At 38.6% G+C, this 13627-nt stretch overlaps 1 protein-coding gene across 3 annotated transcripts in view; it reads right to left on the bottom strand.

Annotated features, from left to right (window-relative positions):
- Nucleotides 1–997: 997 nt before the first annotated feature.
- The window catches only part of AFG1L (AFG1 like ATPase), a 184725-nt gene continuing 172095 nt past the window's right edge, over nucleotides 998–13627 (bottom strand). For all 3 annotated transcript variants that reach the window (XM_063097573.1, XM_063097575.1, XM_063097574.1), the window contains 3 exons: nucleotides 7145–7285; nucleotides 3606–3719; nucleotides 998–1258 (listed from right to left, as the gene is read on the bottom strand). In XM_063097573.1, coding sequence (XP_062953643.1) covers nucleotides 1130–1258; nucleotides 3606–3719; nucleotides 7145–7285 — 384 coding nt within the window. In that variant the 3' untranslated portion in view covers nucleotides 998–1129. The remainder of the gene's footprint in view (nucleotides 1259–3605; nucleotides 3720–7144; nucleotides 7286–13627) is intronic.

Below are 13627 nucleotides of genomic sequence, written 5' to 3'. Positions count from 1 at the left end.
AGACTTTGTGGACTTCGTATTTTTTCTTTTTTGAAGAGGGATTCAGACAACCAAGATCTCCTTTGTGACAACAGTTAGCAAAATCAGTTTTTACTTAAATGAATCAAGAAATGAGCTCAATGAAGGACAAGCCAGATTTGATTTCATGTAGGTTTGTTAAGTGCTCCTTCCTAGTCACTATCAGGTCCATCTCATCACAGAATCAGCAGCAAAGGTGGGGAGTGACACTCTGCAATGACAGCAAATGCACATGAACGGTGGGAAGAGGCCTGCTGTCCACCTGGGTCCTGGCCGGCCTCAGAGGAGCAGGGTCCACTGTGCTGCTGGGTGTGTCTACGACTCCACCCCTGTCCTCTCTCACAGATCCCCATTCCTGGTACCTGCCCTCGCACTGGCTGATCTGCCTCCAGACCTGCCTGGTGGTTGGAATTTGACAATTGCTCTTTCTTCATCCGATGGTGTCGTAATCCTCAATTTTTTTCTGGCAGCCCTGTGACTACTTGAGATCAGGTCCTGCCTGCCAAGCTTGATCTCAGAGTAAAAAACATACTCTTCCTGTCATGAGAAAACCTGAAGGCCAGGGAGGTTTATTATAATTCATAGCCCCCACCCCCAGAAAAAAAATCACACATATAAACCCATATTCTAACATGTTATTCCCTTTAGTTAATAAAAAGATCAGAAAGCTTTCTTTGTTTTCAACTCAAATGTAGGGTGTTTTTTGTTTTCCCCTCTTATAAAAGATGTGTTTTTAATGTGCGATCACCACACAGCCAAAGCCTGGAGACATCCAGACATCCTGCATTTACTGTGTGTTGTTATATCCAGTTCATTCAGGTGGTTTAATGTGAAGCTCAGATGCCTGGTTCTACGTTAATCTTCAGGAGTGATGATTTTAATTTCATGTTGCAGAAGTAAGGCCAAATAAATAGGAAAAAGTAGACCTATAAAAATGGTAAGTCTTTCATTTACTAATCCACTACATCTTTGACAGCAATTTTAGATTAAAATGGTCCATAAGGCAAAGTGCAAAATTAATGATGAGAAAATGATTCCTTCAAGTTACACAATAAAGAGTTCTCCTTGCATTAACCTTTTGTGTAGAGTTTTATTCATGTGAAAGTGACAGTTACTTCTTGCTTCTGTCCCCTTCATTCCAATACTGTTCAGTCTGCATTTCTGTGAGTCGGGAAATTGTGCGCTGAAACGCAAAGATTTCCTCTTCTCCGGTAAACATGGAGAGTCCTTCTGCTGAGTCCTGGTTACAAAAGCAAACAAACCAACCAACAAAAACCCCACACCAATTAAAACCACAAAAAATGAAAATTTATAGAACTATGGATAAGCTTTAAAAAACTTTTTAGGCTTACCTATTTAGATTACAATATTTTTAATAGATTATTTTCATATAGAATCTCTTAAATTACACTAGGGAGCCAACTAATTTAGGCAATATGCAAAATAAATTACCAGGGTGAAAACTTAAAAGAGAAGACATTAGAAGAACAATCAAAACTGAAATAACACCAAAAAAAAAAAAAAAAAAAAATGAAAAGTTTTTGCTCAGAATGAAAGTTTGCTGCAAAATCTAAAGAACAGACATTCCAGACAGAAAAGGAATTCTTTCTCCAAAAGTACACACCAGTAATAAATAATGGCAAAAGACAATAGTTCTGATACATTAGGAAGAGGGTGGCATACACATGTGAAGCTTCATAGACAGTATCCCACCGCCTGAGGGGACGTTCTGAGGACAAACCTCTGAAGGGCCTTTTCTGAACTGGGTAGCTAAAAGGTCCTAATGGGTCCTGGGTCCTGGAGAATGCGCCTAGGATCTTATTTTGCAAAGGCCAGGGCTGCTTTTGGTCCTCAGCTTCTGGGACACATTATCTGCCCATTTAGAGTTAAGCTGAGGATCCCTGTCTTTGTGAGGCTGATAAACAGCCTGGGAATGGTGATACCATTTTATTTTTTGAATTTTCCTCTCTTTCCTTAGGGGTTTGCTATTATGCTCTTTCAGAGAAACATTTTGGACTCCTAAATCCATCTTCCCCACTGATCCACAATGAACCTTTATGATCCAGAGGTCACGTTCCCTGATTCCTTCATACATTATCGGCCCCAAGCGCTGAGCTTACTTTGCCCTGTGTCTGAACTCTGATCCTAGGGGAAAATTTTTAAGAGCAATAATTTAAAGGACTTTAGAAAATGACTTGATGTAGCCCCTCAAGTGTTCTTTTAAATTGTCAAAGACAACATTTGGATGTAAGTATTGCTCTTGGAGAACCAACATTTCAAATGGTCCCAGCACTGGGATTTATAAGCAGCTGTTTATTTCTACACTGCTACGGTCTAAATGTTTGTCTTTCCAAAATTCATATGTTGAAAGCCTAACCCCCAAGGGGATGGTGTTAGGAGTTGGAACCTTTGGGAGGTGATTATGTCTTGAGGGTGGAGCCTTCATGATTGGGATTAGTGTCCTTATAAAAGAGGCCCCAGAGAGATCCCTCACCTCCTGCCACCATATGAGGTTTATATTGGAAAGTTGGTGGTCTATGAACCAGGAGGTGAGCCTTCACCAGACACCAAATCTGTTGCATTGATCTTGAACTTCTCAGTCTCCAGAAGTGTGAGAAATAAATTTCTGTTGTTTATAAGCCACCCAGTTTGATATTTTGCTATAACAGCCTGAACAAAGGCATACACACAGGTTTAAGCAAACATAGTTTGAAAGTTTGCTTTTTAAAGGATTACCATCAGCCTCACTCTCCCAAACTCCTGAGAACACATAATTTCTACTGAGGTCAATAAGGAACTGTTTCCTCATTTGAAATGGCCTTTTGCCTCTGGGGTTGGAAGAATGGGGTTCTCCTCATTCTTGGGGTGAATGTTGATAGTTTAACATTTTTTGGCTAATATTTCAACTGTCAATAGTTGAGAAATATACCTTGTAATGTTCTCACAGAAGGAAATGTAAAGTCACTTCTGCTTGTGAATCACCAGACTTGAAGCTCCAAGAGAACTGGGCCAGTACCGGTGTGTCCCTTACAGAGGGTCTCCAGAGCCTGACGCCCACAGGTGCTCCATAAATGTTCGCTGAGTGGAGGTTGGGAGAGGAATCACGGATTTCTCTTTAAGCCCAGGCCTTGCTGAGGTACCCCATGGTCCTGGACTAGCCAGCCCACACACTTGGACACTGTATCATGCACTCTACCAATCCAGAAATCATGAAGAAGGATATCCAGAAAAGGCAGCCTGGTGTAGCAGAACCAGCCCAGAACCAGACACAGGTGCCCTGGCATCCAGCTCTAGCCTGCTATTATTCAGCAATGTGACTGCAGGCCCATCAGTGTCTGGATATCATTTTTGTCACACAAAATGAAGCACTGAACTACATGATCACTAAGGTCCTTCCACGTTAAGATTGTAATTCTCTATATTTAGTGATACCGAGAATGGTAAGTCTGCTACACTAGCTTTATAAGAAAGCAGCAAATCAATGGTTAACTATATACTGCATTCCTTCTTCAGAATGTAGCCATGTATCAAACCAAAAACAATTAAGCTGTTTTATAATAAAAAGAGATTATGTTAATATCGCCTACCTGGCTCAGCCCCAAATCATCCATCAGTATTCTGCTTTGCTCCAACTCACTGTCATGATGTTGATGCAGAAATAAGCTTGATATAGGAGTCGACGCAGAACAAATTATGCGCACCTGAAATAGAGGAGATAAGTAAATGGTTACACTTTACATTTCACAAGTTGAAGGTAAGAAAAATCTCTCACAAAATAAAAATCTGTTTCTTACATCAGGGAGCTTGGACCTTCGCTTTTTAAACGTTCATACTTTTTTCTAATAGTTTGTTTCTTTAAAGTGATACTTTAAAACTGCATAGTACTTTTCAAAACAATTCCACACGGCTTATCCTACCCTGTAAAGCAGGGAGCAAGGTTTTACTGGGAAACTTCAGGCCTGGAGAGGTCTCACCTCATGACGTCAGCCCAGATCTTCCAGTTCTAAGTCCAGTGCTCTTTCCATTACTGCTGTGATTTAAATATTTTTGTCCCCTCCAGAATTCACATTCAAGCTTAATTCCTAATGCAAAAGTATTAAGAGGTGTGGCCTTGAGGAGGTGATTGAGTCAAGAGGGCTGTGTCCTCGTGAATGGAATTAGGTGGCCTTATAAAAGGGCTTGACAGAGGGAGTTCGTCCTTTTGCCTTCCATCTGTTCTGCTATGTGAGGACATCGCATTTGCCACTCTGGAGGACACAACAACAAGGAACCATCATGAAGCAGAGAGCAGCCCTCACCGAACAGCCAAACCTGCTGGCGCCTTGATCTCAGATTTCCCAGCCTCCAGAACTGTGAGAAATAACTTTCTATTATTTATAAGTAGCCCAGTTTGTGGTATTTGTTATGGCAGCACAAACAAAGACAACTACACTCCCATGATGACATTTAAACCTTGCTGTTTGGAGTTGGTCTCTGTGTGTATCAAAGATGCTCCCCAGATGCACAGTAAAGAGGTTACCACTTTGCTGCATGGCTGACTGCTAAGTTCAATGCATTGCTACTGTATTATATCCTGAGCTTCCAGAACCTACACTTATATCAACATCCTGCCAGGCAATCTTCAAAAAGACCTAGCTTTACATTAATGTCTCTTGATTACATAAGTATCTGAGTGTGCATATGTGATCATATATCAGAAACAGCTTTTATATGTTTTGTACATTTTATGTCCACTAGTTTAAATACAAAATACTCTTCTTGATGTTTAAAGAGTCCTGAACTTGTTTTCGGGTTCACAACTATCCTTTTAAAAATATTATTTAAACAAACAAACCAGTACTTTAAAATAATGTGTTGACATTTGATACTAACTTTTCCATATCCAAATGTAGCCATAATGAAAATTATTTTAATCACATTTACACTTCTATAAATTCTCTTAATCACATTGACACTTTTTTTTCATTATTTAGATGGGAATACCCTTATTTCACAAATCTGAATGAATACATTCTAGAATAATGTCTATTTAATGCTCCCAATTTCTGAAATAAGATAATTTTGACTGCAGTTTTAAAAAGAGTAAAATCTCTAAATGTGTGATTTAGTTAAAGTAAATGTTAGGAGAGTGGTTTGGGTACATCATATTATCGTATTAATCTTTCTTCCCTTTAATTAAGAAGTGAAAAGGTGAGGGTGAGGTAGAATTAGGGGGTTAGACTGAGAGATGGAGGCCTTAAGCTTTCTTTAAGGCATTCCCAGCTGAAATACAAAAATAACGAGTTTCTCCATCCTCCACTCTAAGAACCACCTTCTTCTTGAAAAGCCCTTAGCCCTGTAAAAACAGAGTGCCGCCTCCAGGTTCACAGTCTTCCTTCTGGACCCCCATATTACCACAGAACAGAGTCTCTGAAGAAGGCAAACAGTCGCAACTCATGGGCCTTTATCACCCAGCTCTGCGTCCTCAGCCTCCTGCCTCTCCTGCCTCCTTGCTCACGTGTGTTGGTTCCTGGGCACAAGCAGCTGGTTTTGATGCCGCACACCAAGGGAGGGCTGCTGCACCAGAGCCACGCTTGCACCTTTCCTGCTTGGCCCATCCCAGGGCCTTTGTTGCAAACTCCTCAACCTTATTATCCCCTTTCACCCTGAGCGTGGAGTTCAGCCCTGACTCTTCTTAGCATTTGGTAAGAAGCACCTGAGGAGCACATGAGCATGTGTATTCCAGGTCCCATGTCTGCTCTTCATTTGCTGGGGTTGGGATGGGGTGGGCTCTGGCATCTGGCTTTTAAGTAGCTCAGATGGTCGTCAGAGGACTTCTCTATTCCCTCCCTCAACCACTCAAAGGATCAGAGCACCCACCCTTAGACTCTCACAGCACTATATGCCTCTTTCTCTGTCCAAGAGGTCATCCCACATGGTGATTGTACATTTAGTTCTGTGACATTTGGGTCATGCTTCTCCCACACGTGTATAAGCTCCATGAAGGAAGGCACCATGTCTGGCTTCACTTGCCATTGAATTTCAAGCACTTAGCACTACGCTCATCATGATAAAGGTTGTTGAATGAATAAATAAATGAAACATTAAATTTCTCCTCTCTCTCCCAGAAGATTCTGTTACTTACCTCCTTCCTCCAAAGTCCCTTCAATTTTAGAATCACTCTAATTTTGTACAAGGAATGGGGAGAAAAAAAGGCATCTAATAGCAAAGCAATACTTAAATTAACTCTAATTAGAAATTGTACTTATACTTTTACTATAAATACATATTTACAGATATATACTATTAATAATGGCTCACCTTTATTGAGACCTTGTTATATGTCAGACAATGTTTAGTGCTTTACCTAGGCATTTAATCCTCACAGCAATACTATAAGTACCATTATTATACCCTTTTTCTAGAGAAGACAATTAAGGCTGAGAAAAGTTAAGCCAGTGTTCAGGATAGACAACCTGGCCCCAGGGTCCACTCCTTAAACACTGGGATATACTGCCTTTCATGAATGGTTCTGCAATTTATGCTAAAACACATGGATTAAAAAAACCCAAAGAACAAGATTGTATAATGCTAGTTAATGAGGTTTCTGGGTCATACCAAACAATAAGATGGTATAATGCTAGTTACTGGGGTTTCTGGGTCATAGGGAAAGACAGCTCCAATATTGAGGGAGGTCCTTTAGTTATTCATTTGTTCATTTATTATCCTATCAGTCCAGTCATGTATTAATGCAACAAATATTTATTGAGCACTCAGTCTAGGCAAGGCATCGTGTTGGTACAGAATGATAGATAAAGCACATGGTCTGTCTGTCAGAATGAGGGAGTCTCTAACATAGCAGCGTATCTTGTGATAAGAATTTTTCTACACTACTACTGCTGCTATTACTAATAGTACATGTGCAGCATTCAGCTTGCACCAAATGTTATTTTAAATGCTTTACACGGATTAGCCTTTTTAGTCCTCCAACAACCCTCTGAAGTAAATACTATTATTATCCCCAATTCACAGATGAGAAAACTGAGGCACAGAGAGGTAAAGCAAATGGTAGAACCAGGATTTCACCCAGGCAATCTGGCTACACAGTCCAAAATGTTTAGTTCTGAGAAATGTACTACATCCTTACCTTGAAAGCATAAAAGTTATCGATGAGAGTTATGAATCTTCGTGCTTGAGTCCTCTTTGCCAGCGTAAATTGTGGAATGTTTCGTAAAAATATTGTATCAAAATTCTTTGATAATTCCAAATAGTCACTGGCTCCAAGTGGCTATAATTAAAATGAAATAAAGAATATTAAAATAAACCAATTCTGGTCAGTTTTGAATTAGTTTAATTTGAAAACTTGTCATGGTGGGATCTAGGTGGTAGCTTTAGGGCAACTTGACCAAATGGCGCAGTGTTTTCTGAGCAGGTGAGTGACGCAGACAGCATACACTGTGTTGCCTTAATAGTGATGTCAAAAGGGGCAAGAAAAAACACAAGAGAGTGGTGGGGAGTGACAGAATATCTTTATCCACAGCCTCAGTGGGTACCTCTCTGGCCGCTGTCCTAAATCTGATCTTCCATATTTTTATTTATGTAACTTTAAACATGTCCTTATAAATCCTTCCCATGACTCAACCGCAAACTGTCACTATTGTTCAATGGAGCTATTTTATTATGGCATGCTGAATATTATGCTACGATTTTGAAATAAAGACCCTGCTTCCATATAAAAACCATCAGAAATTATTTTTAGATTAATTTGAGGTATAATTATTCGAGTGCAACATTGCTAACTTCTGTAGGAAATACACGAGGGCTTGAATGAGCAGAGTAGACAGACTTGGAGAATGACTTGGAGCAGCATGCTCCTCTTGATACCAGGAGGGTGCAGGACTAAGGTCCACAAAATTATTCACAAAAGTGCCACCTACAGAGGTATAAAGTGCTGTTCCTGAAACAGGAATTTAATTCATGAACATTATGAAAACTATCTGCAAACACACTCTCTGGAGTTAGGAGCATTCCCAGGAAATGTTACTTCTCCTCATTTGAAGTTGTGTGTGGCTAATTGTACTCTGGGAGCAGCAAAGGTCGGAAGAGTGTTTCTGTACCTGCTAGAGTGGGGAGAAGACCAGAGACTGAGTGGCCCAGGAGCTACTCTGAGATCCCACTGAAAGCTCCTGGATCAACATGACCAACTCCTAGGCCATACACAGCTCCACATCCTAAATTTCGGACAGAATTCATCGGTACTCCTCCCTGTCCAGAAGTGTCTCTCTCATTTGGGGAGCCCTTTGCATGAAAACTACTTCTTCCAGAAATGTTGATATGGCTGTGCTCCTGGGAGAATTAGGGAACTGTGAGGAGGAGGAAAGTCATTCTCACCTTAGTGTCCACTCATTTAAGCAGACCACTACCCTAACAACCAGCTGAAATCAGCTATCCTTAGGAAAGAGGCATTCTCTTGCAGCGGTGGAGAGGTGCGAGATGGGTTCTGAAGAAGTGGTTCCCTCAGAAAGAGCAGTTCTAAGGAGGATGCAGCAATGATGGGACCTTGGCAAAGAGGCACAAAACCAGAGAGAAAGAGCACAAAGAATGGCCAGACTCCTTTGGAAATGTGCTTAGAATCCCTTCCCTCCATCTCCTTTCACCAACCACATAACAAATGGGGGCCAGAAGGAAGTGGCCCCTGCCTTTCCTGCTCTCCTTCCCTGGCTATCTCCAGACCCAATTCCTATCTTAACTGAGACGAGCCACTCACCTCACTCATGGAGGGGTTCCAGTGTGTGAGGTCTTGGAGTTCAACCCTTTTTTCCAAGGGAACCTTGCAGTCACGTCTGGTATGGACCAGGATCACATGTTAACAGAGAAGCTAGGATCAAAGGCTCTAGACCACCTGGGTTTGATTGAATCCTCAGTCTGTTTTGGCAGGTTAAATAATCTTTCTTTTCTTTAGTTTTCCCATCTGTAAAATGGTATTTTGATTCCTATCTCACAGAACTGTGAAGATTAAACAAACTAATACACATAAAGCATGTAGTGCCGTGCCTGGGGCATACATTAGCATTCAAACCATTTTGGCTACTTTCATTTTTATTATTTTGAGCTCAAATGATCTGACTCGGTACAAATGAGTTGAGGATGTAAAGAAATGTCATTCTCAATAGGAATCAGTTCATTTTGCTCCACCACCAACTGCATCCAAAACCCTAAATCAGCCTTTGAGCATTTGCCTGTCCTCAAAGTCACAGCAGGGACCAATGAAGCCATGGAATCACCACGTAATGAAAACAATTGCTAAAAGGGAGAGGGGAAGGCAAAAGTGTCTTTTTGTAAAAGCACACAAAAATAAGACTCTAATGCTCTGAGAAGATACCACTTTTTTGAGATCAGTTAGAATTTAGTGTTTCATCATTTGTAAAACAGAAAGTATATGGGAAAAAATGTAAAATCTCATATTAGATAAGTAGTTGTCTATAATTAAGCTTACTATTTACGCACGGATGTGATTTCTATCAGTATAACTATGTGCCCAAGGAAAATCATTATCAGAAGTGCACTGAAGTGCCTAGGGCAAATGAAAAATCAGAATTTTGCCCACTCAGCTATTTTACAAATTATATACCTTTGTCAGGAGGTTCCGCATTTGACATTATATTAGCAAATATCCCTTTCCCTCATATCCCTAAAACAATTATGCGCTCGTTCATGTAAAGAAACAAAGCTTACATTACAGTATCTATCACCTTTAAAAACAATAGTCACCGGGAAAATGTGGAGTTATGGTTTAATACATATAGTTTGGGATGATAAAAAAAAGTTCTAGAGATAGTGGTGATAGCTGCACAACAACGTGGATATAGTTAATGCCACTGAACTGTACATTTAACAATGGTTAAAATGGTAAATTTTGTGTTATGTATTATTTTACCACAATAAAAAAATAGTCATTAAAACAAGGAGAGGTTATTGGTCGCCAAAGAAATTCCAATTTAGGCCACAGGGAGACAGCAATATTACTTTCCTCTTCAAAAACATAAGAAAGAAGAATGAAATATATTAATCAAAAAAGGAAGTCTTTCCCAAAAGAAATCAGCTCCAATAAGATTAAGATTAATTTAAAACATTAAGTTTTTTTAAGTAAACATTTAAAGAGTGTGTCTTCTTATACTGGATGTGATGTTGAAGTGTCCAAGAAGTTACACTTAAACTTTCAGGCCTGAATTAGTGAGATTTGGGGATTCTTATTGATTAGAAACACTATCTTTTACTAATTGAAAAAGTTATATGGTCATGGGCAAAAATATGGTAGAGGCTTTTAAATGGTTGGCTCTGTCACTTTCAGGCATGTGACACTGAGCAAGTCTCTCTGAACTCTAGTTTCCTCATCTGTAAAGGGGGATCATAATAGGACTTACAGGTTAATTCTGAGGATTCAATGAGAACTGCATGTAAAATCTTACAGCAATGGCTGTCACATAGTAAGTACTCAATAAATGTTAGTTATTAATTTACAGAGTTCATGTGAGAAGTAAATGAAATGATATATGCATAGTAGACTACTTGACATACAACACTCAATAAATAGTAAGCATTATTTTATTAACTGTTAGATAAGCTTTTCCTCAGATCATGAGGCCATGCAGCCTAAATAAGTGAATGGTTGAGCTGACTCCAGTCCACCTTTGACTTTCTACTCAAGAGGTAAAAAGAAGTGCTCCCTCTGGTCCTTCCTACTGTCTCTAGTCCACCGAAATATCTGCCCTGGCACGCGAGCTTTCCATGAAGTCTTATGTAGATAATAAAAATAGCTTCTGCCTCAGGTCCTTTCCCTACTGTGTCTTTGATAGCACCATTAACACCTCATGTGGGGAAAAAACCCCAGCCCACATAATGAATAGCCCCTAACCCAGTACATGGCACAGGAAGTGCTTAATATTATGGAATGAATTAGTGAGTGAAGGTATGAATAAAATACAACTCAGCCTGGGCAGCAGGCCAATCCCTTCTTTTATACCTGTTTATGTCCAAAATAATTGAAACACAAAAAATCACACTCTTTCTTAGTTGTCCCAAATTTCACATTCCTAAGGAAGCCTTTGTTGTATATCCTAATATGTACATAAGAAAAAGTCTAGAAAGATAGAGACTAAAAGTTAACAATGGTTATCGTTGGGTGGTGAAATAAAAGATGAGTTTTGTTTCTTTGCTATACATTTTTTATTTTTCCCCCCAGTGAACTTTTGTTCCTTTTAGAGTAAAAACAATAATGTTTTTTTTTTTTTAAGTAGAGGTTAAAATGGTTATAATACTACCCTAAATAAACCTAGGTTAAACTTCATATTCTTCATTTCTTTTTTCACTTATTTATTAACTTCTCTGTGATGCATTTTGGGTGGTTTTCTCTGACCTATATTCTAGTCCATTATGTTTTTCCTCAGCTGTGTTTTATCTGCTCTTAAACTTATCCACTGGTTTCTTAATTTTGGTTTTTGCACTTAACGATTCTTGAATGTCTACTGGTTCTTTTTCAAATTTGAAATGTCTCTTTTTATGGTCTCTAGATCCCTTCCAAAGTTTCCAAGTCTAGTTGGCTTTTCTTTTTAATCTCTTTGAATATGTAAGCATAGTTGTATTATGGATTCATAGCTCTAATATTTAGAGTTCCTAATTTTATTGTCTGTTGTTTTGGCTTGTTCTCATTCACAGTGATTTTTCTCTTCATGTTATCTTTGTATACACTGGATCTTTGGGAAAAAAAAATACTTGTAGAAAAAAATTCAAGTTCAAGGCTTGACATGTTCTGAATACTCAGCTCATATAAAGTTTGGCTAAAATCCATGAGAGAGCCAATTTACTTCTGGTGCAGTCCTTCCAAGCTCCACGCAAAGTGGGGGGATAGTTAAGTAGGTCCCCATCACTGGCTGGTCCTAGTCTCTGACTTTTGTCTCACTAACCCAGTAAGGCTGCCAAAAGTAAGCCAGCCCACCTCATTTTAAAATGAAGATTGCTAGTGATCACCAATTTCCATGTTTTCCTCTTCTTCCTAGGCACATAGATAGACGAATGCAAAACAAAAGTATAAATATTTGCAACTGCCATAGATATCATGTGCGTACAATTTAGCTGTATGTTTGTGCAGTCAAAAGAGTGGAGAAATGTGTTTTCTCTGTGTTTTGCAAAGTTCTTGTAAAATTTAGTACAATGCCTCATATTTATTAAACATTCAATATTTATAATTGATTTCAAAGAAGACTTAGTGATGGTGTATTCATTTATTTATCATTACGTATTATGAATGACTCTGTTCCCAGCCTCTCTTGGATTTAGGTGTGGCTGTGTGATCAAGTTCAGGCCAGTGAAGACATGGACCGAATCTAATAAAAGCAGAGTGCCATAGGGAGAGAGCAGTTGACATGAAAAAAGAATTGAGTGAGACAAGACAAGGACTGACTACAATAAAATTAAAATTGTAAGAGCATTCCAACAGAAAAATGGATATGGAATTTGAATAGACAAATTCCTGGAACAAAAAATACGTAAAAAGTGTAAGGGGCTATCAAACAAATGAAAAATATAATCAAGTTCAGTAGTAACCAAAGAAAAAGTAAGAATGATATATCATTTTTCATACAGCAATTTTGTAAAGAAAAATAAATTATGCTATTCAATGCTAGCAAGCGTATAATGAGGCATCTATTGCTGCTGGAAGAGTAAATTAGTTCAATTGCTCCCAAAAACAATTTGTTAGGTTGTATTAAGAGCCCTAAAAAAAGTCATAAACTTGACCCAGTCATTCCACTACTAGAAATCAATCAGGAAGAAGTGATCAGAAATGCTACCAAAGGCTATACATAAGGATATTTATAACTATGTAAACAAAAAAAATTAATATATAAACAACAAAAGAATGGCTCAATAAATTAAGGCACATTGATATAATAGGATAATATGTTGCCAACAAATAATGATGTCCATGAAAAACATTTTACGATATGGAAACATGCTTATGATAAAAAACTAAGTGGAAAAAGCGTAGTGCAAAATTATAATTGTATTAAGATATCGCTTTGCTCAAAATATACATGTAGGAAAAAGGCACAAGTAAATATATTTCTTAAAGTTTATTGTTATCTCTAAATGGTCTGAGCAATAGAGTTGGAGGTATGTTTAATGTTCTGCATTTTTTCGGGCTGGCTGGTTAGCTCGGTTGGTTAGAGCACAGCCCTATAATGATCTTCATTTTTTTTAGATTTTTCTGTATTTTTCAAAGGAGAGAGAAACAAAATATCTTAAGACAAAAAAAGAGTAAAAATACAATAATGATGTAGAAAAACAATGCTGAAGATCTTTATATTCCAAACAAAGTATATTCTTTATGTTTTTATTTTTCAGCCATTTAGTCCCCTGCATCTTCCCTAATAATAATGCAGAATGAATGTGTAAAATATTCAACACAAATGCATGTATTAAAGAGCTTGAGGAGCTACAGAGCTGTTTAAATTTGCCATGGCCACTCTCATTTACTTCACTGTGCAAGACTGGAAGTTCCACAAGGGTCAGTACTATCCTATTCTCTTCAATGTCCCTAGGACCTAGCACAGACCAGGCAACAGAGTCTTGC

The sequence above is a fragment of the Cynocephalus volans genome, chromosome 5, assembly GCF_027409185.1.
Source record: "Cynocephalus volans isolate mCynVol1 chromosome 5, mCynVol1.pri, whole genome shotgun sequence".
Classification (NCBI taxonomy): Eukaryota; Metazoa; Chordata; class Mammalia; order Dermoptera; family Cynocephalidae; genus Cynocephalus; species Cynocephalus volans.
This window is presented reverse-complemented; position numbering and strand designations above follow the sequence as displayed.